Source organism: Thermobia domestica, chromosome 6, assembly GCF_964235325.1.
Source record: "Thermobia domestica chromosome 6, izTheDome1.hap1.1, whole genome shotgun sequence".
NCBI lineage: Eukaryota > Metazoa > Arthropoda > Insecta > Zygentoma > Lepismatidae > Thermobia > Thermobia domestica.
The window spans coordinates 188163456-188190050 of NC_137459.1; the positions used below are offsets into that span (position 1 = coordinate 188163456).

General features: G+C 36.0%; 1 protein-coding gene across 2 annotated transcripts in view; it reads left to right on the forward strand.

Annotated features, from left to right (window-relative positions):
* The window catches only part of LOC145688366 (uncharacterized), a 335311-nt gene that overhangs the window by 170869 nt on the left and 137847 nt on the right, over window positions 1-26595 (forward strand). For both annotated transcript variants that reach the window (XM_081762515.1, XM_081762516.1), the window contains one exon: window positions 9428-9544. In XM_081762515.1, coding sequence (XP_081618641.1) covers window positions 9428-9544 — 117 coding nt within the window. The remainder of the gene's footprint in view (window positions 1-9427; window positions 9545-26595) is intronic.

Sequence of the window (26595 nt, forward strand, 5' to 3'; positions counted from 1 at the left end):
TCTTCTAGTTGTATTTCGGAATGAACTATGTAAACTATTCAGTTTTGGTCATTTCTAATTTTCGCCTGTTTCACCGTTGTTTAGTTGAATTATATTATTCTGACTACAATTGTTACTTGCAACCGTATAAATCCTTTCAGTTGGTCGTTGTTCGTTAATTTGAATGTAGTAATTGCGCATAATAAAGTCAATAGGGATTTATAAATGCTCTTAGCGATTGGCCAAGAAGTAAACAAATAGCTTCATCCACCATACTTGGCGAAGGTGGGACGTGTCATATTCATCCTCTACATTTGTATCGATTATCATATTGTTTTAATTTTTGTTATATTTCATTTTAGTTTGCAAGTTTGCATAATATTCATAATATCCAATAAATAGAACAAGTGGACTTGATAGAACTTAAGCGGATTATTATTATTGCCTGAACATCACTATCTTTTATAGTTTACGGAAATGAAATTTTGAAACTGTACTCAAAATCTGAGTTATGTATTCTCTCGTTGCTTTATGTTAACGTACTTGCTGAGGATGCGTCCGTAGTGAGCAGGCACGTTAGTGAAGGTGCGTAAGCGCATATGGTTTGTTTCAGCAATTGCTAATACTCCGTGACTGATTCTCCGTGTCATTCATTATCCGTGTCTGTATAAGCACTTCAACTGGAGCGGGCTGTTTAAAGATAACCCTTCATTTTCCATCTTTCTTTCTTTTCGCTCTACAGTTTGCTGTCCACGCCAATAATACTGTCTGGAAAACTTCAATATAGTGTTTATACTTCACTTGATAACGTTGCACATAGTGAATCAACTCAGCTGTAACCTAACAGTGAGGTAATTGTAAGTGTTGATTTCCTGAGCTCTGTCACGGAATCGATATTTGGGGAAAAAAAGAAAAAGAACAAAAAGAAAAAAAGCGCAGCATTAGCGAGAAATAGAAGCTCAAGCTCGAAATTTAAATTGAGAGTTTTTAAATATTGACTTTGATGCCAGAAATCGGAACCAACAACAATCCATTTCTCTTATGATAGGCTAATACGTATTTAAAAAAAGAAGAAAGAAAAAAGAAAAGTAAGTCCGGTTTAATTAATAATTTTAGTGTTTTCATAATACTGAAGTAGGTTTTCTTTCGCAAGGCTGTGTGTGGATTTCAATATGAGCGGAAAAACTAACATATGCTTGTAATCATGGCTACCACTTGGTCCGAATTTTAAGTAAATAAACCTTAGAAAGCTACGAGCACGAGAAAATTAGGGGTCTGCATGGGCCGGAATTTTTAGCCCAGGCTCGGCCCGGCCCGTGAATTTACAATGTGAGGCCCGACCCGAGTCCGAACTATGTTCTGGCATTTAAGCCCGAGCTCGTGTCATAATCAAATAAGTCCGAATTACAGAAACTTAATAATTAACGCAAAATTGTATTTTTATTTACAGCAATTAGAGGTATAATTTTGCAGTAATGCTTTAAAAGTTGTCCAGATAGAACAGTGTAATATATATCGTTGTACAGCATATTTACAAAGTTAGGCCCGAGAAAGATGGTTGTATATTTAAAAATTTACGGCCCGGGCCCGAAGTGATATATGATTTGTAGGCCCGAGCTCGTGCAGACCTCTAGAGTGAGTACATCATTTAAACACGTTCCGAAAGGTTAGGTGTAGTGTGTGAATGGCAAACAATATATACATAGTTACTGAGTTGCCTTTGAGTTTAAAGTCCCTTTCAGCAGCGATTCTATATGAGACAGGACCTATTGATTAACGTGGAATCCAAACCACATGAGCTCCCGCTGGGAATCGAACCCATGTCTCCTACGTCAAAGGCGCGAACGTTACCCGCTTAGCCACGAAGGATCTGTATACATAGTTGTCAGTAGATTTATTGAATTAGTAAATCCCTTATTTATAACAGATGTCATATTTATGTGTGGGGGGTTAAGGCATTATTGTCTCATTTTGAACTACTGCACCTTCAGACTCTACGTCCTGTTGGCCTAATTGACCTAATTTTATCCTCCTCCCTAATGTAAATTATCTAATTCGCACACACACACACACACATATATATATATATATATATAATATTACGAGCAGCACGTGTGTGGTGACAAAGAAGAACCAGTACATCGGTATCATCAGCAACAACAATATCATCCTTCTCGCAAGCAACTTCCACCGCAGTCTGTGCAATTAATAAATCCGCATGTCCTTGTGTATGTACACACTGACATCCAGTTCTTTCTAGGTGACAATTGAGCATGTGGATGAACCGTTGTTTGCTAAGAAGTTTTCTTATTTTTTATGGTGAGGTTGCTGTTAAGATATTAGGACATCAGGGCTGCCATTCTTGCCATATCTTCTGGCGTGGGTTGCATCTTTTATAGATGGACCATCAGAATATCTATCGAAAACAAGTATTGCACTGCCATAATGATGTTGAAGATGCACTGAATATAATAACAGCAGATGTCCAAAAACGTAATGCCTTGAGTCCATGGTACAGTCCGCAGCAAAAAAACTGCAACATGAGCATGAAAGTTTATTGTGAAACTACGCCTAACAGCGCAGGGAATCAACAGAACGTCTAAGTGGTATGAGTGACAGCGGGAGAAACGTTGGCGTTCTCCCCTGCACACTTATTTTGGAGCAAAAGTCTTCGTCGTTTCACAATAAACTTATATCCTCATGTTGCAGTTTTTTGCTGCGGACTGTACATGATGTAACAGAGCACCTCCATCCAGAATGTAAACGCTGCTTACAGGTTTGGTTTGCTGTGTTTCTTTAGCAGCAGTCCACAAGGTACTCGCAAGAAGTGATTTATTCGACTGTAGTGGAAGGAGAGCGAATCCGAGAGTGCTGCTGGATAACTGCACAGTTCGTTCTTTAAGAGCTCTTCTGCTTGTATTTCTTTTACTAGTTGCAGCTACAGCGAGTCGTTGAAACAAGAGACAGAGATCGATTTGCACAACTTCTTTATTAAGCTTTATAAGCTTTTTCATTGCCCTTGTCACAGCCTGTTCACTTCGTTTAAAGGTGTAAGTTTGCATATTTTTACCGACCATAGAGCGAAGTATGCTTTCTCCTTTCTTCGGCTCGATCAAGATTTACATTCTCAGATGCACGCACACCTGAGGAATCCGCTTGGAATGGGTTTATGTCAGTTATATATTTCAATAACTTGTCTGTGTCTTCAGCATCCCTTCGACTTCGGACCTGAGCAGTTTCACTGTGTTGTAGGCCCACTTCACACCTGTGAACTCTTGCACAGCACAGTTAACTTCAACACATGATGTCATTAACTACACCCATAGATTTGCTTGAAAGTCCGTCATTCCCCTTCCTCTTGTCAGGTCTCCGCTGGTTTTTATGGTTCTCATCAGGACTTCTTTGATGAAATGATCTGCTGGTAGTCCTGCCCAGTACTTTTCAGAACGTCGGACAACGTAAAGTCCTTTCTGAAACATTGAGTGTACATAGGGGTTTGTGCTATGCAAGTTTCCCATATCTTGCAAATGAATGTAGATGGTCTTTGCGTAAAAGTTGTTCTGCGGCAGCAAGGAATGAAAGCATCTCCCTCAGGGATCTAATGTACCATCACCCGTTCTTTCGGCAGTTATGAACTGTTTCAGAATAAAACACTTAGTTCCTCTTAACCAGTGATGTTTGTAGTTTCCACTTACATAAGCAACTTCACTTGGAAAGTTTCTGACAATTTACAAATAAATTAAAAACCCCTCTACACCGTGTGTGCATATCCACAACATGATATTGCAGGAGAATTGACGATATTGATGACGTTATTTCGGTTAAAGTACTATTTGCATGCACAGCTCGATATATACTAACGCACACAGTTTTCTACTAAGGTCCAGGCTTTACGTAAATAATATATTCGTCACTCAATTCAACTTGTAATTATATCAAATTGAGTAAAACCTTTTCTTCGACTGAGGTTAATCTTTTTAATATATAGCAGTCTCTATATTACGACTTCAACACAAATACATAAATAAAATTGCAGGTACTTACGGTTTTTCCAAGATCGTAATTTCTTATGTTACTCATACCTTGAACACTATGAATTAAATATCTTACTTGATCGGCAATCCTATTGCAGTTTTTATTGGTCGTTTAATTGCTTTTGTATTGCAGTGCCCGACAAACGCTTTTACATATTTTCATCCATAAGATTTATATGAGGAAGTGACGTCACGAACCATAGTTGCAAGCATCAGCACAGGGAGTGCTCAAATAGACCTCCAAATACAAGAGCACGTTTCATGCGAAATCGGTGACTGTCACAAATTTAGGTAAACTTCTGCAATGAGGATAAGGACTATTTGATCTATCGTAAAATGCAACTCAGTCTTATTCGCTAGTGTTGCATTCCAGCGAATGTTTGATTTGGTTTTTAATAAAGCTAACAATCTCACATGGAATTTGGTAAAGTGATGTACTTCACTAATATTATCATTACTTTTCATTTATAAGAATAATTCAGATAATTGTATAGGAATAATTTCTTTCATTTGTTTAAGATAAAAAAAAATGTAGCCTGTGATTGCGTACTTCAATGATATAAAACACAACACTCTCAACATATAAAATGGTCTAGCTCGCTTAATTTATAAGACAGCGAAACCATTTTGATATCATTGGAAAAAACATATTCTACTCCCTAAACTTTTATTACAGATGAGTTTTTGATATCTATAACGGTTTCATAGTTATGTGCCAATTTCTATAGTTAACAAACCGAGTATAACAAAATTTTGGGAAGAACAGCTGCTATATTTCAATATGATGGCGTCATTGCACGACTGTACCAGCTTTCCTCACTTCTATGCTCTATTACCATCAATTTGACACAAGAACAAAGCTCCTATCTTAATTCTGAGAGGTGACATAGGGTAATGGCAGTAAATATCGAACGCCCCCTAAATATCGAACACCATGGTCATTTCGTTAAGAAATAAGAAAACCAAAAACGTTGCGTACTATCTGAAATTTGTGAACACACCCTTCCAAACCTGGCCTTATAAAAATCAATAGGTCGATACGTTTCGATATTAGCGAACGCGGGAAAGTTTCCCAGTCTGTGGTTTTGGTGGGAGATTGGAGAAATCGCTATATTTTTTTTGTAAGTAATTATCTTTTTTCCTATGTGTGATGGTGTCATTATAAGGTATCCTTTTAATAATGCAAATTGTTAATATATGTGTATTTTTTTGTTATAATGTTACTTTTCAGCTATCATCTTATTTAAAGGGAAAAGAAAATAATGTTCGATACTCGAGACCCATTTCGTAATATCGAAATGCCGTTCGATAAAAGAGGTTTCTTTAAGGAAAAGTGTTCTTTTGTATCGAACATTATTGTAATTGTAAGGGCTATTGGTGATTTAAATATTAATTTAACTAAGATGTTGATTTCTTTTGCACTGAATACCGAGTTTTACACTGAATTGTAAGCTATCCACCTTGCATGTGATAGTTCATGGGTTCAACCGTTATAAAAATATTTAGATTTACCATTTTTTAGTAATGTTTCGTCAAAGAGAGCCTATCTAATCGAGGTTTTACATCGTGCTGATCGCATTATTTCACACTTTTGACCCGGGCTCTTCTCCTCAATGTATAGACTAGTAAAAACAATTGAAGTTAATCATAAATAATTGTTTACATTTTTTGTTTAGTATCCTTAACTACTGCTCAGAATTTGACAATGGGCAAAATTAAGAAACCCAACAAGGAAGGTGTCCCCAAAATCAGAATCAAACCTGTCAGAAAATGAAACCATTCCATTATTCGTTATCTGCCTTGACAAGCTGTTCAGCAGGTGAGGTCCGGTATGATGTCTCAAAGGCAGGCATCGAGAACCTTCCAGGTTCCTATCACAACGTTAAACGATAAATTATCTGGGCGTCAGAAGACTGAGATTGCTCTTGGGCGGAAGCCGTTCTGAGCCCACAAGAAGAAGAAGGAATTTCTAAACGGGTAATGAACATGGCAAAGAGAGGATTTCCGTTTAAGAAAAGTAATTTACTGGGCACTATTCAGGAAATTGTACAGTCTTTAGAAAGAAGCACATCGTTCAAGCATGGAAGACCAGGAAAAATTTGATTCAGGTGTTTTATGGGAAGACATCCTTGTCTATCTCAGAAGAAGGTTGAAACTACTAGCAAGGGCAGGGCTGCGGTTTTGGAAGAGAGAATGCACGGCTGGTTAGCTGAACTTTAGAGCTATCTTGAATCTGAGGGATTAAGTGCAATAATAGAAGACCCAAGAAGGATCCTCAACGCAGACAAAACAAACTTTCTGTTCCACATGGTTTCAGGAAAATACCTTGGTGTGAGAGAAGTACAGCGTCAAATTACAGCAACATCTAAAGAAAAAGAGGACATAGTGCTGACGGGTGTTGCGCCCAAACCATGATTATCTACAACTACATACGACTTAAGCAAATTATGAAGAAGAATGTACCTGAGCTGTGGATCTATGAGAAAACAGAAACTGGCTGAATGAAAACTACATTTTTGACTTACCTCCAACGGTTTAGTCTGTGGCTAGACACTGAGAAAATCACAGTTCCTGTTATTCTCTTTCTTGATGGGCACAGGAATCATCTATCACTTCAAGTCAGTGCATATTGTCACGATCATCGAATACTGGTGTATTGTCTTTTCCCCAATGCCACTCATCTTTTGTAACCAGCAGATGTAGGCGTACTTTCACCCTTGAAACGAGCATTGAAGAATGCTCTTTAGGACTAGAAAATCAAAACTCTCGGTAACGAAGGTAAATTTTGCACCCCAATTGAAGAAAGTTTGTAATGATGCCGTCAAACCAGAAATTGTGAAAAGCGCATTTCGTAAGTGTGGTCTTTATTCATTGAGTCCTGCTGCTGGGGACTATACCAAGTGTGTTGATGATATTCGGAAGATCCCAGTGGGAAAACCACAGCAAGAGAGTGACTAGAGTACCCCTTCATCTTCTCAACAAAAGTTCCCTACTCCTCATCAAAAATTGAAGTTCATGCTTGATGATCTGGAAGAATTCATGCCTCCTCGTGTTCTTAATATATTCCGTGACAAACTAAGACGTGACGATGAGGAACAGAGTGATTTTGATTCAGATTTGGATGATTATTGGAAAAGTGTTAAAACCCGGTGCAGTGTGACACATGAAACTAAATTGGCTGATAAAAACTAAACAACAAATGATTGAAGCTCAGAAGAAGAAAACGAAGAGTAAGAAAGTGATAATCGTGAATACACATGGCATAATAAACACTTAAATATGTACCCTTCACCCAAGAAGTATCTTCTAGGTGCCATAATTTCGAAAACTGGAGTAAAAATTCACAAGTCAAAAAATTGCATCAAGATGAGATTGCTTCGGAGTTATTATGCTCGCCTTCCTCAAGTAGTAGTGACGATTTTTTAAAGAGTTTCTCAAACTTCCTGAAGCCACGGAGAGACCCCAACAATTTAGGCTGAAGAAAGTGTATGCAATATCTTGCGAGGAATGCCGGAAAGAACCGAATAAGAAGAAAGGCAACCAAAAAGATTATCGTAAGATGCTCCTCTGTGCTGAATAGTGACGATATGAAACAAACATTTTGTAGCTTAGAATATTTTAATATGTATTTCTCTTTGCGTCTGCTTTCTTAGTTTATATTTTAGAATTATTGCAGTGTGTTTACAATGAAACTACATCCGTGTTGTCCTTAAAGTGAACTTGTTTAAAAACAAAATATTCTGTTTCTATATTTAAACCCCGCTCTTCAATATATAAAACAGCCTGTTCGATAATTAAAACCTCATTGATCGATATATAATACAGCCCGTTCGATACATGAAGTAATACAACTTTGCTATTTAAATGTTCTTCTAATTTCAAAATTGTTAATTATAATTGTCATAAAGGGTTAATTTCAACCAATAAATAACACCTTTACAGTTTTATCGCTAAAACAGTGCTCTGTTCCTCACTGATAGAAAATAATGATTAAATATTCATAGGAATGTCCTTAAGTGTTCGATATATAGTGCCATAACCCTACCTGCCGTTTCAGCTCCAGTATCCAATATATTGGCTAAAAATTGTGGGAAAATACACGTCAGATTTTGCTACACTTTTGATATGTTGTTTAGATTATTTTTCTGTACCATAAAATCGAAACAGACTTTCTGTTACAATTTGTTCTGGGTAGGGGACATTTTTTCATTACTTTGACTGGCTTAATTTATTTTCTACCCTACGTTACCTCTTAGTGTATAAAACTGTTCTAGTATAGACTGGGTAGTTAGTGTTCAATGTTCATGCTCTCTATATTAGTGGAGGCCATGATCAGGTTTATAATAATAAATGAAAGGAAAAGAAAATTTTCAAGATTTATATTCAGAATAAATATTTGTACTTATAGTACTCGCGCCGAGTCGTGAAGCTTGACCTAGATCTACCGATTTCACCACCCAATAGAACGTGAGGGTGTGTTTCGGTCGTCAACCCCCACCCATCAAATATTGTCAATGTTTTCTCTCGCGCTGTACGGAAAACATTTCCCGAGAGTACAGTGTTGTCGGATTGGCGTCAAGTTTCGTTTTGTTAATTCTTTGTTGCGTTGTTTTCGTTGTTACTATTTGTGCTATTGTTACCATTTTAGAATAGTTGTTACAGTAGTTATTGTTGTGCAGTGTTATTATTGGTAATTTTTAAATCTTTTTTTTTTTTTTTATATATATATACTCGTTTACTATGTCTTCAAAGCTCGGAAACATAGTTGGTGAATTTCAGCTGTTTGATGTTTCCCCAGGCGCTCGGAAAGCGGCTCCACGAATTGTACCGAAGTTTTCTATGATTGATGTAGAGCCCAAGCTTCACGACTCGGCGCGAGTACTATAGTGTCTGAACGTTTTGTACTCCAATCTCAAAATACATAGTTTACTGCGAATAGTTATGGTAAATAGTACTGAAGTACAATACAGGAAAGTTATTATTTCTGGGTGTAATGTAGTAGTACCCGTTCTGTGCGCTAACTCAATAGGTTAATATGGTCTCTGTTAAAGGAGAATTGAGGGGTATGGGTGAAAACTTGATAATACTCAAGGTACTTTTTGATTTATCTGATGTACATTTCTCATAATAATTATTAATAATTTCAACACAACAAAGAAACCTTAGAAAGGAAAACTGGATCATATAGTGAGAAGATACAATTTTGCTAATATTTTTATTTTATTATTTTTTAAATTTATTTTTTTTTATTTATTTTTTTTTTAAACTTCAAGCTCCTTTTTTCGACAATTTCGTGTTTGTGCGTTATCAACTGATTTCACTCCTCAGTTTATATTCTTAATGTTTACTGTGCATGTAAAAAAAATTTTCTTCGACCGCTGAGTAACTTTTTTTCTTTCTTTTTCTTTCTTCAGTTCACATGTGTGTTCATCCCACGTTCTTTCTTTGTCTGACAATATCACAATGTTCAAGAAAGTGAAGTGTGAAGTATTGGGAATTTCCTGCGAAAGCGCCATTTCTCACAAAATTTGGTAAGTTCAACATTACTAAAGTCTATCTCAGACAAGTTGATAGGAACTTCTATCCCCACCACCCACCTGCTAGCTGCCTACAGTTTGAGACTGGGGTTGTGTTGCTGTTCTCTTTAGCAATACAAAGCCCCATTCGCTGCTATGTAGATATTTAAAAAAAAAAAAAAAAAAAAAAAGTGTGTAAATAACGGATTGAAACTCTCAGGTAAACGTGTACGTACTTCTTGGTTCTTAACACATTAAACAGAGTAACCAATACGGGTTAACAAGTAACTGTCAACTCAATTTAAGTATGCTCATTAATTCAAAAAGCGGGGGTGTGCAGAAGCGTTGGAATAGTGGACTATGTCTGCTACTCGAGTGCGCATTACAACTGATGGCAGGGTTGGACCTTGTACACAATTTATTGTATCAGCACGATGATTTTATCAGGTTTCTTTTTTGTTAATACACCAACATATGCATGAAAAAAAAATTAAAGGACATATTTAGTTAACGTCTCGCACGTATGCCATATAGATTAAAGGAGACTATGATAATTGAAAATGAATGATAAGGAAGTATTGATGGAAGAGGAAAGTGGCAGCAAAGGGAGAACCCCGAGAAAACTCACTGACACGATGTCATTAGCCACGAATTTACATGACCAAGGACCGGACCGGAAGTAAATAATTTACCACTGAGCCCCAATTCCTCCGTAGCATATGGCAACAAAAATATAACAACATATGATAAGAAAACTAAGAAGTGTGTCGACTCCTTTTCAGGCCCGTATCAAAGGGGGTCTAGGGGGCTGGCCCCCCCAAAATTTTTACTGGCTTCCCTAAAATTTTCACTGTAGACTTGAAAATGAACAATAATATGTTGATGAACTATAATGTGATTGGATCCCCCCCTAAATGCTACCGGACCACCTTTACATTTTTGGACTGGCTGCTGGCCTGCAGTTTTCCATGAAGATAGCGGAGATTCTTTCTCCTCCAGATCACAATATCATCCCTATCAACTATGAAACCTTTCCTGTTGCGCAACACGTATTTAAATTTCATAACTTTTAATAGTCTGTGCAAAGTTGCAGAGAGAAAAATGGAAGGTCATCATCGGTGTTTATTGCTGACAGAATTTTATCTAACGTTGGCAACTCATTTCGGAAAAAGAACTTATGTACCTTCCATCGAATAGCCGACTTCGTAAAATCGTCGTATTTTTCAAGTAGGGAAGTGCTTTTGCGCGTCTTTTTTGGACTTTTCAGTTTATTTTAATTAAATTTGGCCTCCCGTCGGATTCTGTACACAGTTGCTTGTCCCACCCCTGTCTGTTTTGCAGTCATGTCGGCCAATTGTTCTACATTTAAATGAGGATGATGTTCTCTCAAAGAATTAAACACATCCAAAACGCAGCGCCTCTCACCACTTCTCAAAGCTTTTCCGCGTTTATGTTTTATCACGGAACTGGAAGACATTCTAGAATCTTGCTTAACACACACACTAAAAACACGTTACAAAAAAATAAATATATTTTTTTATGTATTACACATACATCCACTAATACACTCCCTACTATATACAAGCACTACAATATTTTCACACACTATAGAGTTCACACACGCTAAATTCATACAATCTTCACAGCGATATTCCACGTATTCGATGTCCAATCGAATATACAACTATTTTTATTTCTTTCTTTACAGTGGGAACATATGTCAACTATTCATCATAACTCTCTCCCCCCTTCTAACATCAAATAAAAGAATCAGCATAAATTTGGTTTATAAATAACTGTTGTTATACTTTTTTTTAAATGGTCAAATCAATATTTATTAGGTCTATAAAATACATAAACAATGCTATATCATTTTCTTAAAATAACCATATTAATTGAAGTTGTGAATGATGGGTGGGTTAAGAGTAGCTAAAAGGAACAGCAAACTCCCTAACATTGACAGAAAGCGCGCGCGTAGTGGAGTGGAAAATTTAGATTTTAAACAATACTGATATGAATGTCTCAAACGTTTCCTTCCCTATCAGGGATGGTATTCCTGCTTTCCCCTCTTGCGGCGAGAAAGAGGAGGGGAGTAGGGGAGTTTTCTTGTTTTCCTATCAACTAGTCTGAGATATGATTAAAATTTATCGCAAATATGATTAAAATTTGCCAAAAATAATGTGATTTATTTTTTCACATACTTATTTGAACATTCTAACCTCTCCATCCAGGATTACGAAATAGAGGAACACACAAACATTTATTCATTCTTCTAATATTCTAGCTGTTTGTTTAGATTTCCCGTTTTAAAATCTTTTGGAATAAAGTTCGTCTTGTAACTCTGAATCGACCCAATACAGGGTGGCCCAAAAGTAGGTACTACAGTCCCATATTGATCGGCTTGTGGCATTTTATATCATTTATTTATTATTATACGTACAGGTATTGACTTATTTTCCTTATTATATGTTTCTAATATATTTTCACTTATACGTTAAACTCTGAACAGACAGGAGTAAATAAACTCATTACTTAAATAAAGTAAAATGATGTACTTAAAAATGCAGGGTTGTATATCTACTTTTGATCTTACCTGTATAACAAATGTTACCTTAAAAAAAAAAAACTGAGTTTATTACCCGGTGGCATAATTTTAAGCACACATTCTAACTTGGATTCACTTTTTTTAAAAGGTGAATCAACACATTTTAAAATGAACCGAAATACATCGCAAAACTTGGACAAATTTTTCCTATATTGAAGAAAATGAAATATCCGCTTTACATAGATAACAATCCACAGCTAATTAATGTTGAGCAGAACAAAGCAGTTCAGAGTATAAATGGTTAAGTTAATCATACAATATTCTAAGGATCAAAGTTGTTGATATTTTCTCTATTCTGCATGATATTTTCTCCATGATTATATCTGAAATTATATTGTTAAATTAAGCACTTTTATTGGTTAGTGAAAAGATGTGTTTAGAAATGTCAATATACAGTTCAAGTATTCAGCTTTTAATATCTTAATTTTCTAGCCAAATCTCTGGTTTAGTCTGATGCTCTTCATCTTTCAGTGACCTTATCCTTTATGTAGATCTAGAATTCCAGGCCTTGCTTTCTTTCAATCTGAGGATTTTCTCTCAGTTTCAAAGAAGAGTCGGTATTATTACTTATACGAGCAGTTCCAGTAAAATAGTTCTGGGAAGTTAATACCATACGTCTTTGTTTTATAGATTAACTTTTGGAATATAATGGCATATTCTTCGCGTAATTCATTTGACGAAAGAGAATAATACATATAATAGAACCTCATCTTGTAATTGTGTGTTATTTGAAACATTTTAGATATATGAAGTGATCGATTGCAGGTGACAGTTGCCGCCTTTCTCCTATGCATACACCGATGACTGCGGTCATCCGATGATAGTCATTCCATTACCTTACGTAAAATTTAAGAACACAATGAATTTTGAGTAAAGACAATTTCAGTACTTTTTGTCAATTTTCTAGACGAGATCAAAACTTTCGAGAATAGATTTCGTCTCGTCTCGCAATACAAGTGCATGTCTTGATCTGGACTCTATATGCTGAGTCACGGTCTCGTCTTGATCTCGGCCCCTTCCCTAAGTAGTAGAAATCTATCATTTCCGATTCCAGTATTGATGCCCATACTGCGAAACTGGTACGAGTTTTATATATTGGCTTCAGTATCTCAGTAATAAGTTACATTTTGACTTTTATCCCTCTACTTGAACCAGGTCAGCATCAAGACTTTACGAGACGTAAATCTACCAATAATACCAAAATACCTATTTTAATGATGATGATGATTACTCTTAAAGTATTCTCTATGCAGAAAACTAAACACATACTTGAATTCAGCTCTTAATTGGCTATAAAAATCGCAACTTCTTTCTCCAGAAATAGGAAAAAAAAAATTCTGTAACACAATGCTGTTATTATTATTGGTAAATGAAGTGTACCATAATGGCTTTAGGAATTGGATGCTGAAAAACGATTCTAAACTTTAAATCAAAGAACCTATTAATGACCACTTCACAGGGAGTCGAATCTGGGAGAAGGATGCAGAAAGATAGGGCTCCACTTTACCACAGAGAGATACATACATTTTCGTTTGGATTTAGTGTTGAGTTCAGCGTCCCTTTCAGCATTGCTACTATTTGAGTTGTGGATCTACACCTTAACGTGGGATCCGAACCACAAGAACTCCCACCATGAATCGAACATGGATCTCCCTGTGATCTCCCCACTAAAGTTATATCCACTATCTACATAGCTACAAGTGACCTTGCATGCATTTTCATGTCAGTTTCGTTAGGAATATTGATCACTTACATTACGATTGTATGAAATCATTAAGATAATATAAATGAAATATCCACTGACACACAAGATTTGGATCAGTTACTCATTAAACTTAGTAATAGTAATTATAATATATATATATTCCTAATGTAGAAAATAAAAAGGTGCTTTTTATTTCTTTTAAAAATAAAAAGCTGTCCTTTCCTCCCTTAATCTCAAACTATGTGTACGGTTTTATTTCTGCTTGAGTAGCACTTTTATATAATGCTCTCAGGAAAAAAAATGTCTTTAAACGTGCTGAAAACAAAATGATTACCACCAGCTGGTTACGTAATGTATCAAGTTTGGTTCATGTGTTCAAATACTGCTTTGAATGTTTTTGTTTCTGTTATGCGGCTTTTTGTGCCTTGAAACGGTCTTCACAACTTGTCTGCGTTCTGAGCTTAGGTACTTGCAAGAGAGAGAGAGAGAGAGGAGAATAGGACAACTGTGGTGTTGCCAATAGTAGATTTTCTACTTCTGAGTAGATACACTTAAACTCTATAGAGAGTTATAATTGCCGCTAGTGTACATTATATATAAACAAATAAAGATACGGATCAGAGGTAGACTAACTTCCTGAAAAGGGCGCTGGTATTGATATTGGGAGGGCGCCATACCAATTGGTTAGAGGGATATGTATATATTAGGGATGGCCAAAATTATCGAAAAATTCCGGAAATCGCAAACATTCCCGAATTCGGAAAAAAATCCGGATTGTTTCCGAAATCGAAATTTTTCCGATTTTACTTTTCGGATTCCGGAAAGTAAAAATTCTGAAATTGGCAATCCCTAGCTAGTAGCTGTTAAACAATACACCATAAATAATATATACTATAACTTATATTAGTTTCTTGTAGTTGGATATGTTTTATCACTTAGGCAGGAAATTGCTACTGCAGTTATTTACTGGTATTTTCACACACACAAAGGGCGCCAGTATGTTTGAAACATCACTTTCCAACCTGCAACTGTTCCAAAGCACTGCAAACTACTTTCTAACCAGACGAAAGGCAATGAAGAAAACCTTGAAAGCAAACTTTCCACAACCATTCTGATAACATTCGCTTATTGTAAACATACCTACGTACAGTAAATACAAATTTATAATTTTTGACTTTATGAAGTATACATTGTAATTGCTCAATAATTAACATAAGCAGGCATTCATTAATTTATATAATAATTAATAACACTAATAAGAGGGTGAATGGTGACTCAGTGGTAGAGTTTTCATCTGTGGTATTCTAACCCAAGCCATGTGGGTTTTCGATGGCTAATTTTGTGTTTGAAAATTTTCCCGGTGGCTCTCTTGATTCCCTTGTATTTCTTCCGTCATCACTCATTAACAAATTTAGTTTACCAAAACTCAAGAACTATCTGATGGATTACCATCAGTTTTGGTCGCAATATACAGAGTCAGTAGTTAAGAATATAGTTCCCTGATGAATATAATATTCAAACCGGAAGCGGTACAAATCAACCATTTCCGGTTTTAACGTTAATCACTATACAGTAAATATGGTAATAGATAGCTAGAAGCGGTTTCCAGTAATCGATATATATAATATTCATGTAGATAGAATGGTACCCAATTTGTGCATCTGCTGAAAATAGTGAGCTTAGGTATTTAGGGAGCATTTTCCGCTTTAAAAAATGTGTGCTGGTAAAGAATGTAGAGAATTAGCTGGGTCAGGCATGTAGCCAGAATTTAGTAATAGGAGGAGGGGGGGGGGGGTCCGTGACAAAATACTGTGGTTATTATGCCAGGGGCTCGATCATTCTAAATTATTTTACTGGCAACATATAGTGGTTCGTTTAGCCAAGATTTCTAATAGGGCGGGGCATGTCATGAAATACTGTGGTTATACACCAGGGGCTCGATCAATCTAAATATTTTACTGACAACATATCCATATTGATTTGTTAGGACAATAAAATGACGATATGTTAGTAGTACGGATCACCCTTAGCGCCTCGCGATCAAAATTAACTAGGCCTAAGAGAGTAAAAATATATAGTATCTAGTTTTAGAAGATGTCCTTGATCGATGACTGTCTCTTCTTGGCACAGTCGCGTTTTCATGAAAGCGTTACTAGTAGATCGTTTAGAAAACATTTCTCATTTTATTACGGAGTCTTCTATCTTTCTTTCTTTTTCAATTCAACGAGCTATGAAGAAATCTCGAGTAAAAGAATATTAAAAAAAAGTATTAAAAAAGATATAGTCTTCCGAGGTCATTCGAACTCGGTTATTCTTGTCTTTTTTCTTCTTCTTTCTCTTATCTTCTTTTAATGCCGTCAAGGATAATAACGAAATCTCTTTTGGCAATAAAGATATTCTATAAAGGAGATTAGTGTTGCCGCGAAATTGAAAATCTCTTTACTAAGTGTGACTAGAATCTATGTTGCCAGGCTCATATTATTGGTGATTATGGGCATTTCTTAAATTCAACCTGAGTCTATCAGATCTAATCGGTTTATCGATCGTCATTTGTAGTCCATACGGTTAGTATGGAGCTAGATGGACTTCGGAATGCTCCGTTACAATAATATTTTTTCAACTTGAATCCCCCCTCCCCCCGTTTCCTTCACAGAAAGATCCTCGCAATAAAAAGTAATCAAACGCTTGCTGTAGCTTTATATTTTTAACGCTGATTCTTCTTTTTCTCGTTTCTTTCCGTTCTATCCTTCCTTATTTTTTTTCATTTCTGGTTCCGAAAGGGGGTGTCCGGACCCCCCGGACTCACCCCTTGGCTACGTGCCTGGCTGGGTCAAACGAGAAACAAATGAGAAAGTATCTATTGAAGCTTTCCTGGCGACGTATTGTGAACAGGTCTTCTCGGGCTAACAGCCAGGTAAATACTGTTATATCTTGCGATGTTTCGAGGGCTGACATCGTCCTCATCTTCAGGCGAATATGATGGTACAATAGAGTATATGGAATATATATACTCATGTATGTATGATTGGACTCTTCTGATTGGTGGTTGAAATGGCGACTTCTGATTGGTGCTTGAAATGGTGGGATATGATTGGTGTCCATGTTTACTCAGGGAAGAAAGGAAGCGGCTTGGACCTGTATGTTAAGTACCATCCCGGCATTTCCCTAGTGTGAATGAGGGAAACTCAGGAAAAAAGTCACTTAAAATGGCTGACCTGAAAAAGCTGTTACACTTTTTCAACCGAGTATCCCCACCGGGAATCGAACCCGGGACCGCTTGCATCAAAGACGTGTGTGTTAGCGACTACGCCACGCGGGACCAAAGCATATTTTATTATCTTTGATATGTGTCAAAATAAAAGTTCCCGAATTCCTACATTAATTTTGTGCAAACCAAGCAAATAGGACACGGGGATATCCTACAGTACATCAAAATATTGTATCCAGATAGCTTCAAAGCAAATTGCTACTTCATTTTGAGCATATCATGCTGGGTTCAGAAACGAGCCACCAGTGATCCTATTAATAAATTATTACATAAAGACTACTGTTTGCGTTATTTCCAAAAGTCAAGTACAGTAGACTTCACACTATCCGGCCTAGTTAAGAGACAGAAAAAGAAAGAAAGATAGAAGACTCCGTAATAAAATGAGAAATGTTTTCTAAACGATCTACTAGTAACGCTTTCATGAAAACGCGACTGTGCCAAGAAGAGACAGTCATCGATCAAGGACATTTTCTAAAACTAGATACTATATATTTTTACTCTCTTAGGCCTAGTTAATTTTGATCGCGAGGCGCTAAGGGTGATCCGTACTACTTACGGCAGTACGCCAGTGCAAAAGTTGAGAACTCCTGATTTAGTTGCAGGAAACATAATAAATAAATAAATTAGACATTATTAAATTTATTTTAAAATGTCTACACTACTTTTATTCTTTTTGACTTCCTTTTTGTATAATACCGCTTAAACGTATGTTACCATATTAACAAATATTTATAAATTACTTGTCTGTACTAAGTATTAATGTAATATTAATAGACGGAATGTGATGTAAAAAGTGTGTTTTTAATGGTATGTGTGGAGCAACGATCATAGTACTCCAATGTACCCGGCATTTTTGTTATCCGGCTTACCCTTTTGCAACATTGGACTAGATAGCCGGTAGTCTACTGTATATACATTTACGACACACGAGATGAGAAATTTTAGAATGGAGACGGTAAAGGCTTGCCTAGAATCTATTTAAGACGAAAGAGAACCATTTGGGAATCGAGGCGAGACTTTTACAAAAAATGAGACGAGACAATAAAACTTTTTTTCGCGTCTTGTCTTGTCTCGTTTCGTGGGTAACACTAATATGGCATTTTAAGAAAGTAATTGCCATTCTTCTTCTGCTACTGCCCCGTCAAATCTCCAAAAATCCTTTCCTAGTGGTACTTACTGTATGTCTTGTCCAAATTTCAAGTTTCTAGCTTAAGCTTTTTGGCCTGAACGTTGATCAGTCAGTCAGACACTCACTCATTTAAGACTTTTTTCTCAAATATTGAGATATATGAATACAGGCTACTAAGGGGAAGGAACGTGCCCCGGGCGTGTGGTTGGAGGGGCGCCTAGAAGAACAATAAATAGATGTTCATATAAATTTGGAGGCGCCGAATTTCATGTTTGCCACGGGTGACATAAACCCTGCATGAATAAGAAAAATATAATGTCCGTGAAGTTGACAAGCCACTTACGTCAGACCCCAGTTTCGACTTTACACGTCGCTAGTGCTACGTTAGTGTTCGATAGTGACGCAAATCGTTAGTACTCCATAGATAACGTGTGCTTTTTCAATAATGGGTATAGATCTTCTAACTGCATGCCAACAGGCCCACGTCTAAGAATCATCTCAAAAATGAGGTTAACCGTTAGAGCAAGTAAGTGCTCAATTGTTCCATTAATATTAACGTTAATGCCTCCATCGTACAGCTCTTGGAGTAATAATATGACTTTAACAACTTTATATATCAGGCTCACCTTATTAAGATTAGCCAAACGAACATGATAACACCACGCTCTTTGCTAGAGTCTCAATGCGTCCCTATATTCTCGCGAACATCATTCGCAATGTGGATGTGATACCTGACGTGCCCAAGTTAGTTATTTTTATTTTTTATTTTTTTTTGCAACTATTGTTTATTTGTTATTTGTTGCTAGTCTACAGAGTATTCAGTACATTAATATGCCGTTGTCCTTGATAGTCATTGCGTATTTACATCAAAAAAACAACAGATCAAATCTGCTACTTAACAGTTCATATTTTTCTTTTACAGTACATAAACTAATAATAATAATAATAATAATAATATAATAATAAGATTATTCCAGCATAAAAGTTATCAATTGCATCACATTGGCAACAAGTGACGCATATTTTAACTTCATAAAAATTCGTTTCTCACAATTTTCTCGAAAACTACGCATGATAACTTATTTTCATTATGTCCTTTTGTTTATCTTGGTGTGATATATGTCTTACCTCTGGATATCACAGTTAAACAAAAATTAAATATTAGTACATCGTATATCATTAACCATGGAAAGATTGAGTAGTGTATACTTTAGGATGTAAGTTTCAGCTTAACTTGCATCATATATTCTTAGAATTACAAAAAGGAAATTTGTTCGTTTGCATTTGAACAAAATTCTTAGAATTACAAAAAGAAAAATATTTTTTTCGAAATCCGGAATTTTTCCGAATTCCGAAATCGGCCATCCCTAGTATATATCGGGTGTTCTAAAAATGACGCCCACGGACCACAGAGCAAAACAAAGCAAAAATATATATATATAATTATATACATTTCGGATGGTCGTCTGAACACTAGGGATGGCCAAAAATTTTCGGATCCGGATATCCCGGATCCAGTGAGATCCGGATCCGAAATTCGGATCTCGGATCTGGATCCGAAATTCGAATCTCAGATCTTGATTCGTATCCAAACCTACATCTGAAATTGTGATGATAAAATTGAATATCTAAAATTCGTTAAAACTTTTTTCAGATTCACTGATATAGTAGGTTGCTGTGCTTTTAAATGTTTCCATTACACGTTTGTGCTCCTTTATTCTTTATTTTATTTTAACCTTGAAATATTTACATGTTGCACTTTCTGTCGAAGTCTCTTTAGTAAAATGTTTCCAAGTTTGATTTCTTCTCATTTCAGAGTATAGTGAACTGTCTGAAAACTAATGTAAATGGTAACAAATTCTTCTGTTTAGCTCCTCTTCGAAACTTAATGTTAGCTTCACATTGAAAATATTTATTTTATTCTTAGAAAATAAACTTTCTTTTTTTCTCATATACAAAAGAAATATCGTTTACATAAGGCCCTTCTAATCGCAGGAATACTAGACAAAACAAACTCTTTATTAATAGTAGTTTCTGACTCACTAGAGTCCACCCATCAACAAATGTAATAATGAATATCTTTCACTTCGAAGGTATATACAACAAAAAATATAGATTGGTTGGCGTGGAACAACAGTAGATTTTTAAACATACACACGAGAATTTGAGGAGAGCGATATGGTTGTGTTTGTTGTATGACTTTATTACCTAACTTATGGCTTGCCCTTCTGAGGTCGGGAGTTTGTTAAAGGAGTAAATATAAAAGAGATTTCTGTTATTTTTTCTTCACCCTCCGGGTTTCTTTAATCATACATTGTAGGACGTAACCAAAACATATCCATGCATCGTATCATTGAAGCGTTTTTTGTTTTGTATATTAAAGTGTTCAAAAATATTTAACATATTCGCATCTGTTCATGTGATCTCAGATTCTTCAATTCTCGGTGGGAACATACATGAGAAAATTGAAAGCTGAAACAATGTGAAAATAGTATTTAAAAGTCAGGAAATTGATATTAAAACTTTAGCTATCTATTGGGACTGTAAGGCTGTAGTTAAATTAACCCACACGTTTTGTGAAGATATATTACGTCGTTATTGTTTATTTATTATAAGCTACCAGATACATCCTCAGAGGCCACTTTACACTGTAGTAATCAACAGATGAAAACATTGGAAAAGGAATGGAAGGAAGGTCTCCAGAGCCTTAGATCAAGGTACCAACCTAGCATTTGCCCAGTATAACTGAGGAACAACCCTGCAAAATCTTCAGTCAGGATGGCTGGTCCCCGAATTCGAACCCGGTATTATCCAATTGCGAAGCAAGAATCCTAACAAGTAGCGTGAGCTCGCTCCGTATTATTATTTAATTAACGTAATGTTTTAAAATTAGTGCAAATTAAACCGTACTTTCTTTATTGCTGATGTTATAGTTAATAAGCCTACATAAGACATCAGTCCCCCATCAAGAAAGAATACTAGAACTGGAATTCAGGAAGCGGGGGTGAAGAGATTAATGAGGATGAGGAAACTATGTACGATGCAAAAACTGAGTAATTATGACTTTGTCACAGATATATTCACTTACATACGTCAATTAATATTTCTCTGATACAGTCCACTCTTACTTTCTATAGTGGCAGGAAAATGACCCGCTTTTGTAAACGAACACACTAAGCACGTGCGTATAGGCGCAATGTCCATGCAAAGAAACATAGGTAAAACTAGAAAAAAAATAGGGAAAATGATAAACCGCCCTTAAACTTAAAAAAAAAAAAAAAAAAAACTAAAAATAACTAAACTTAAGAGCTACGAAAGACGCGAGGCGAATTTTATTGAAAAGATTGTTTTTCCTTAGTGATTAGTTATGCTAACTTTGAACATGAATTAGAAAGAAAACAAATAGCTAGCTCTGAGTTTCGCAAATTAGTTGAAAAGAAAATATTGGATAAAATTTAATAATAAAGAAGGCATTTATGATAATTAAAACAAACTAAACTCTTGCACGACAGTCCTTCTGTTCCTACCAGCGGGCTCACGTTCAAAGTGGGGATGTGTAGTCAACGTATCGACACATGAAGTCTCTAATGCCGGCTTTCTAGACTGGAGTCCGCTACCTCTTACTTAAGATAACTCCCGAATTGTCTTCACGATGCTGGGTCAACATCGAAATTGTTGAGTGCCTCTCCGGAAATTTAACCCATGACCACGGGCACCGAAGGCACGCTCTCCGTCTTCTATAGACGAAAAGCTATAGTTACCCACATTATCTAATACATAAATAAGTTCTGATTCTCTAATAGCTGCTGATGGTGATAGTCAAGGTTCACCGAAGCATGATTCCAAACCCAAACTGAGATATTGATGTCACTGGAACGCCTGAAAAGTCATTGTGGGTAAGTGAATTGCCCACTTGTCAGGATGAAGGACGATGGTGATGTGAAATGCGGGGCTGTCAGAGGTAATACTTATGATAATTGGATTTATAATAATCTATGTTGCCATAAACCCTGTTCAAGAACATAACTGTTAATCTTAGCTCTGAAAATGTTACATAAAGAGTTTTATTGCTATCATTAGGTTGCATTAGGAATTATCGGATTTATTTTAACGCTTAACTTTTACATCTCTTCTGATTTACGAATATTTAAATCGCGATTATCCCCTTAAGGTCAATTATTGATATTTTAAATCATTTCGAACCAACTTTATATATGGTTAGTCTTGTTAAATGGGAATAATTGAGACCAGAAGCAGTCTACAGGCTAAGCCCAAAAGAATCTTGGCCGACCTCCTGATAAACCACGTTTTTCAGCAAGGTGAATTGTGGCAATCCGATACCCACATGAGAAAATCTTCGGTTCAGTGTGAAAGCTTCCATAAGAACCAGCACTGTAATCAGTGAAATGTGTTTTGCTAATTTTTATTCAATGTGAAAGTACCTAACTTTATTGCTAAAAAATAAAGGCATTTATTTCAAACAAGTCGCAATTACAGTTTTCGTATTTGAACACAACACTCATGAAAATTCATGTTAAAGCCCGACTTGCCCCTGAAAAAGAATATTTATTAGTTTTTAGTTTCTCGTGTTCCCCAAAGTACATGCGGAATTAGTGCAAGTGCCTTCCGTTCGCATTACCTAGGTACAAACGGCTACGATCTTGGTTTCCAGATCTCACTTGTTTCGATTTCCAGATCTCAAATATTTATCTTTCAGCCTGATTCTATGTATGAATCCGAAATTTCAAATCTAGATAAAGGGCACCAAAATTCATAGTTTATTCTCGGTGCTCATATTATGATTTACTAAATAATTATTAAATCTAACTGTAAGGTATACACTTGATATTTTGAGCAGACTGAGCAAGATAAATATATGTAAAAACTAGTCAATACTTGTCTTAACTGTTTATGTTTTCTTAACTGTCAATGAAATAGGTGCATTGAGGAATTTTAAATATTCGAGTTTTGTATTCCGGTTTCAAATATTAATATATGTGTATTTCATCTCGGTCCTGCAACCGGGTGGACCTAGATTCGACATTCGAACTCTCATCCGGATCAAATCAGATTATTTTTTAGTAAGTCAAGCATTTGATCTTTAGTGTAGAATGAAGGAGACAAATAGACTTGTCAATATTCGTCTTAATTTTCTGTTTTCTTCTTCACTGTCAGGACTTCGTGAAATTACTTTCGGCGAATTTTTGATATTCAAGTTTATCACAATTTGGGTGGGATGTGGGTTTGGGTAAGAATTAAGATCTGAGATCCGGATTTCGGATCCAGATCCGAATTTCGAACCCAGATCCGAAATCAGGACCCACATCCGGATCCGATATTCGAGATCCGGATCCAGATCCGAGATCCGAATCCAAAGGATCCGGATCTTCGGATCCGGCCATCCCTACTTAACACGCGATTCTGCACTATGTGGCAACATCGCATTGCAGATAAAGGAGCATACAATTAACCTACCATCAAATAGTTAGATCGATTCTTTCCAGATGGCAGTTAAGTCTATAGACGTTGATACTAGCACCATCTATTAGCGTCGGTACAAAATAAAACAATTCACTTGCTAATAGATGAAATATTTACCAAGTTAGGCCAAATAATTTCTACAAAAATACGTATTCTAGCTAAATGAGTGTAATTTTATTTTGTAATGAACCCCAAATAAGGAATTGTTTTGAAAAAGAAAATGACTCAGATCAAAAGTGTTGCTAGATTCAAATAATAAATTCTGCTTCATTGCTTAGATGTTTTTTATAATGTCTCACCGCAGTCTCAGTATAGGCCTATACATAAATGTTTAATATTCCTTCTAAAATAGGCATAAGTACATAATATAATTATTGAAAATGAATGCATTAATTATACAATTAGATCGTAAGAGGAAAAAATAAAACGTAAAGCACAGTGGGAGATGACTTAGCACGCTCGGCTACCGAGCCAACTGCAAAGTACGATGCTGGTACACTATATTCTGTGCGAGTACAACCCATACAACTATCTTCAGCTTTCTTAATTCATAACTGTCTTTAAAAAACAAAGTACGGTACATAAATTATTTTATTCTCAGCCAGCAAAGATAAAAAAAATACTTTCGAAAGATAATTTAAACATACTTTATGTAATAACAGAATATTTGACATTTCAAAATTTGAAGTGATGGAATGATTGTTGGTGCAATTGAAACAGTTTAAAATTTAGAAAAACAAATGAACATAATTGTTATTTAGGCAACTTAACGTTAATTTGTTTAAAATCTAATTCCCATAAATTACAATCTCATGCTTTAAGAAAACTGAAAACATTTATTGTGGAAGAATAAGATGTAATATGTATTCTTAAGTGTAGGAAACTGATATCAAATTTTCAAATTGTATTTATTTATTTATTTATTTACAGTTTCAAGAATAACATGAAAGTATCATTTTTGTTTAATCATTACTTTTTAAGTAGCATGGCGTGCAGTTTTATGAGCTGTCGCCTACTTTATGATCTTTAATCTCATTCTCCTTTCTGAATATCTTAATCCGTGCATGTTTATTTTTGGCGCACCATTCGAAATAATTGTAGAAAAAAACATAATTCTTTCACTAATTTTCTTCTTACTTTTCCCTAAAAGATTTGCGGTGGGCAACATGAAAATATATCAATTAGCATAGATAAAATTCAAGGGGGCCACCAAAAGTAATTACTGAAAAATTATAATTCTTTTGAGATTTACGTATGAATGCGGCATCTGAATGTATGGCATAAAAAACTAGTGCAAAAACACAAGCCAACCTGTCATAGGTGGGAACTAAAAAGCACGAATGCTATCTAACCGAGTCAGAGCAGGGCGAAGCTGGTGTGCCCGCGCTCAGGCGTGTCAGCGATGGTGAGTATAATCATAAGTGAGGATAGTGAAAAGAAGTAGGTTTTGGTAATGATACTAGTTTCAATGCACTTGTCATGGTTTTATACTAGTAACGCTCTACTTGTAAACATAAGATACAATTTTCGTACACTATGCAAAAATACACCGCCGGTGTGAAATAGTATCTCTATACTCACTTATTTTATCCTGCATAAAGCACTAGTAATAATTTTGCACTACTAACTCTACCTATAAACCTAAAATACAGCTGTATTACTTTGTATTTAATTCTGTCGTCTACAGAAATGTGTTCCTTGCAAATATATCTTTTCATGTAATGTATTCAATTTTGCCTTAAGTCTTCCCAAATGGGGGGCGCCAAAACTACCCAGCACTCCTTAATTCATTCTAGAGTGTTATCATCTTGGTGCATGTCCAAATAATTGTACAGATAGGGGTGCCATTCTTCCCAGAAAATCTAGGACCGTCACGGAATCGAGATCTGCGTCCCGAAAATATTTCTCGAGACACCTAAATGTCCTGGATTTTAGCGAAGAAGAAAGGAATTGTAATTATAGTTTGCTTTCTTCACAGGATTAAGTATATAATAATTCTCTTCAACTTCTGAGTATATCAATTCAAAAGTTAAAAAACAATTAATACATAAAACATGAATTTAATTACTTAGACATTGAACGAAGCATTTATTTCATTGAACCAGGAACTAAAGGTCTTAGTTTTATTGTTATCTTTAGTGCCCTGTTTCAATCTGCATCTTCCTAATGATATATGCTAATCGATAATCCCTGCATGATATTTTTGGTAACTTTCCGCTGGAGGTTCAAGAGGAAATATAGTTTTAATTAATAAAACTAAAAAGACAACTGAACATACAACAGTAACGTCCCGGATTTTCATTTTTGAAATATGGCAACCCTATGTACAGATCAATAATGTGGCTGCAAATTGATATGCCTTAAAAATGTTAATGTAAAAACATGAAGCAACTGTACAATAATTGTATTAATAGTCTCCTGCATGGCTGGACGAAATTTATGGGCCTGTGCAGGGTTGAACCTGTGAGGTGTATGCGCAAAGCGACGGTGAATATAAGCGCAAACGAAGATCCTTTGGAAACTATACAGAAGGGTGTTTAAGCCTTATGGTAGTGAAGTACAGACCCGTGCCTTAGGGCGTAAAACCCCATTTCCACCAGCGATCATGTTCGATGTGAGAGCCCCGTTGGTGAACTATTGCACGACATCGTAGTTTCCACTGAAGGAAACCTATTGACCACTGCCTGATCCAATATCGCCCACTCCTCCTTGCATACGTTCCAAAGGCCACCAAGTGTGATCGGACGACGCTTATTGATGTTCTGTTTGAGGAGGCCGAAAGCACAGAAGTCCATAGGGGATCCATCTGGTGACTTGACGGGGATGTCTCGAAATGGGATAGCCTTTACACCTGTCTCTTGTTCCATACGTGTCATGT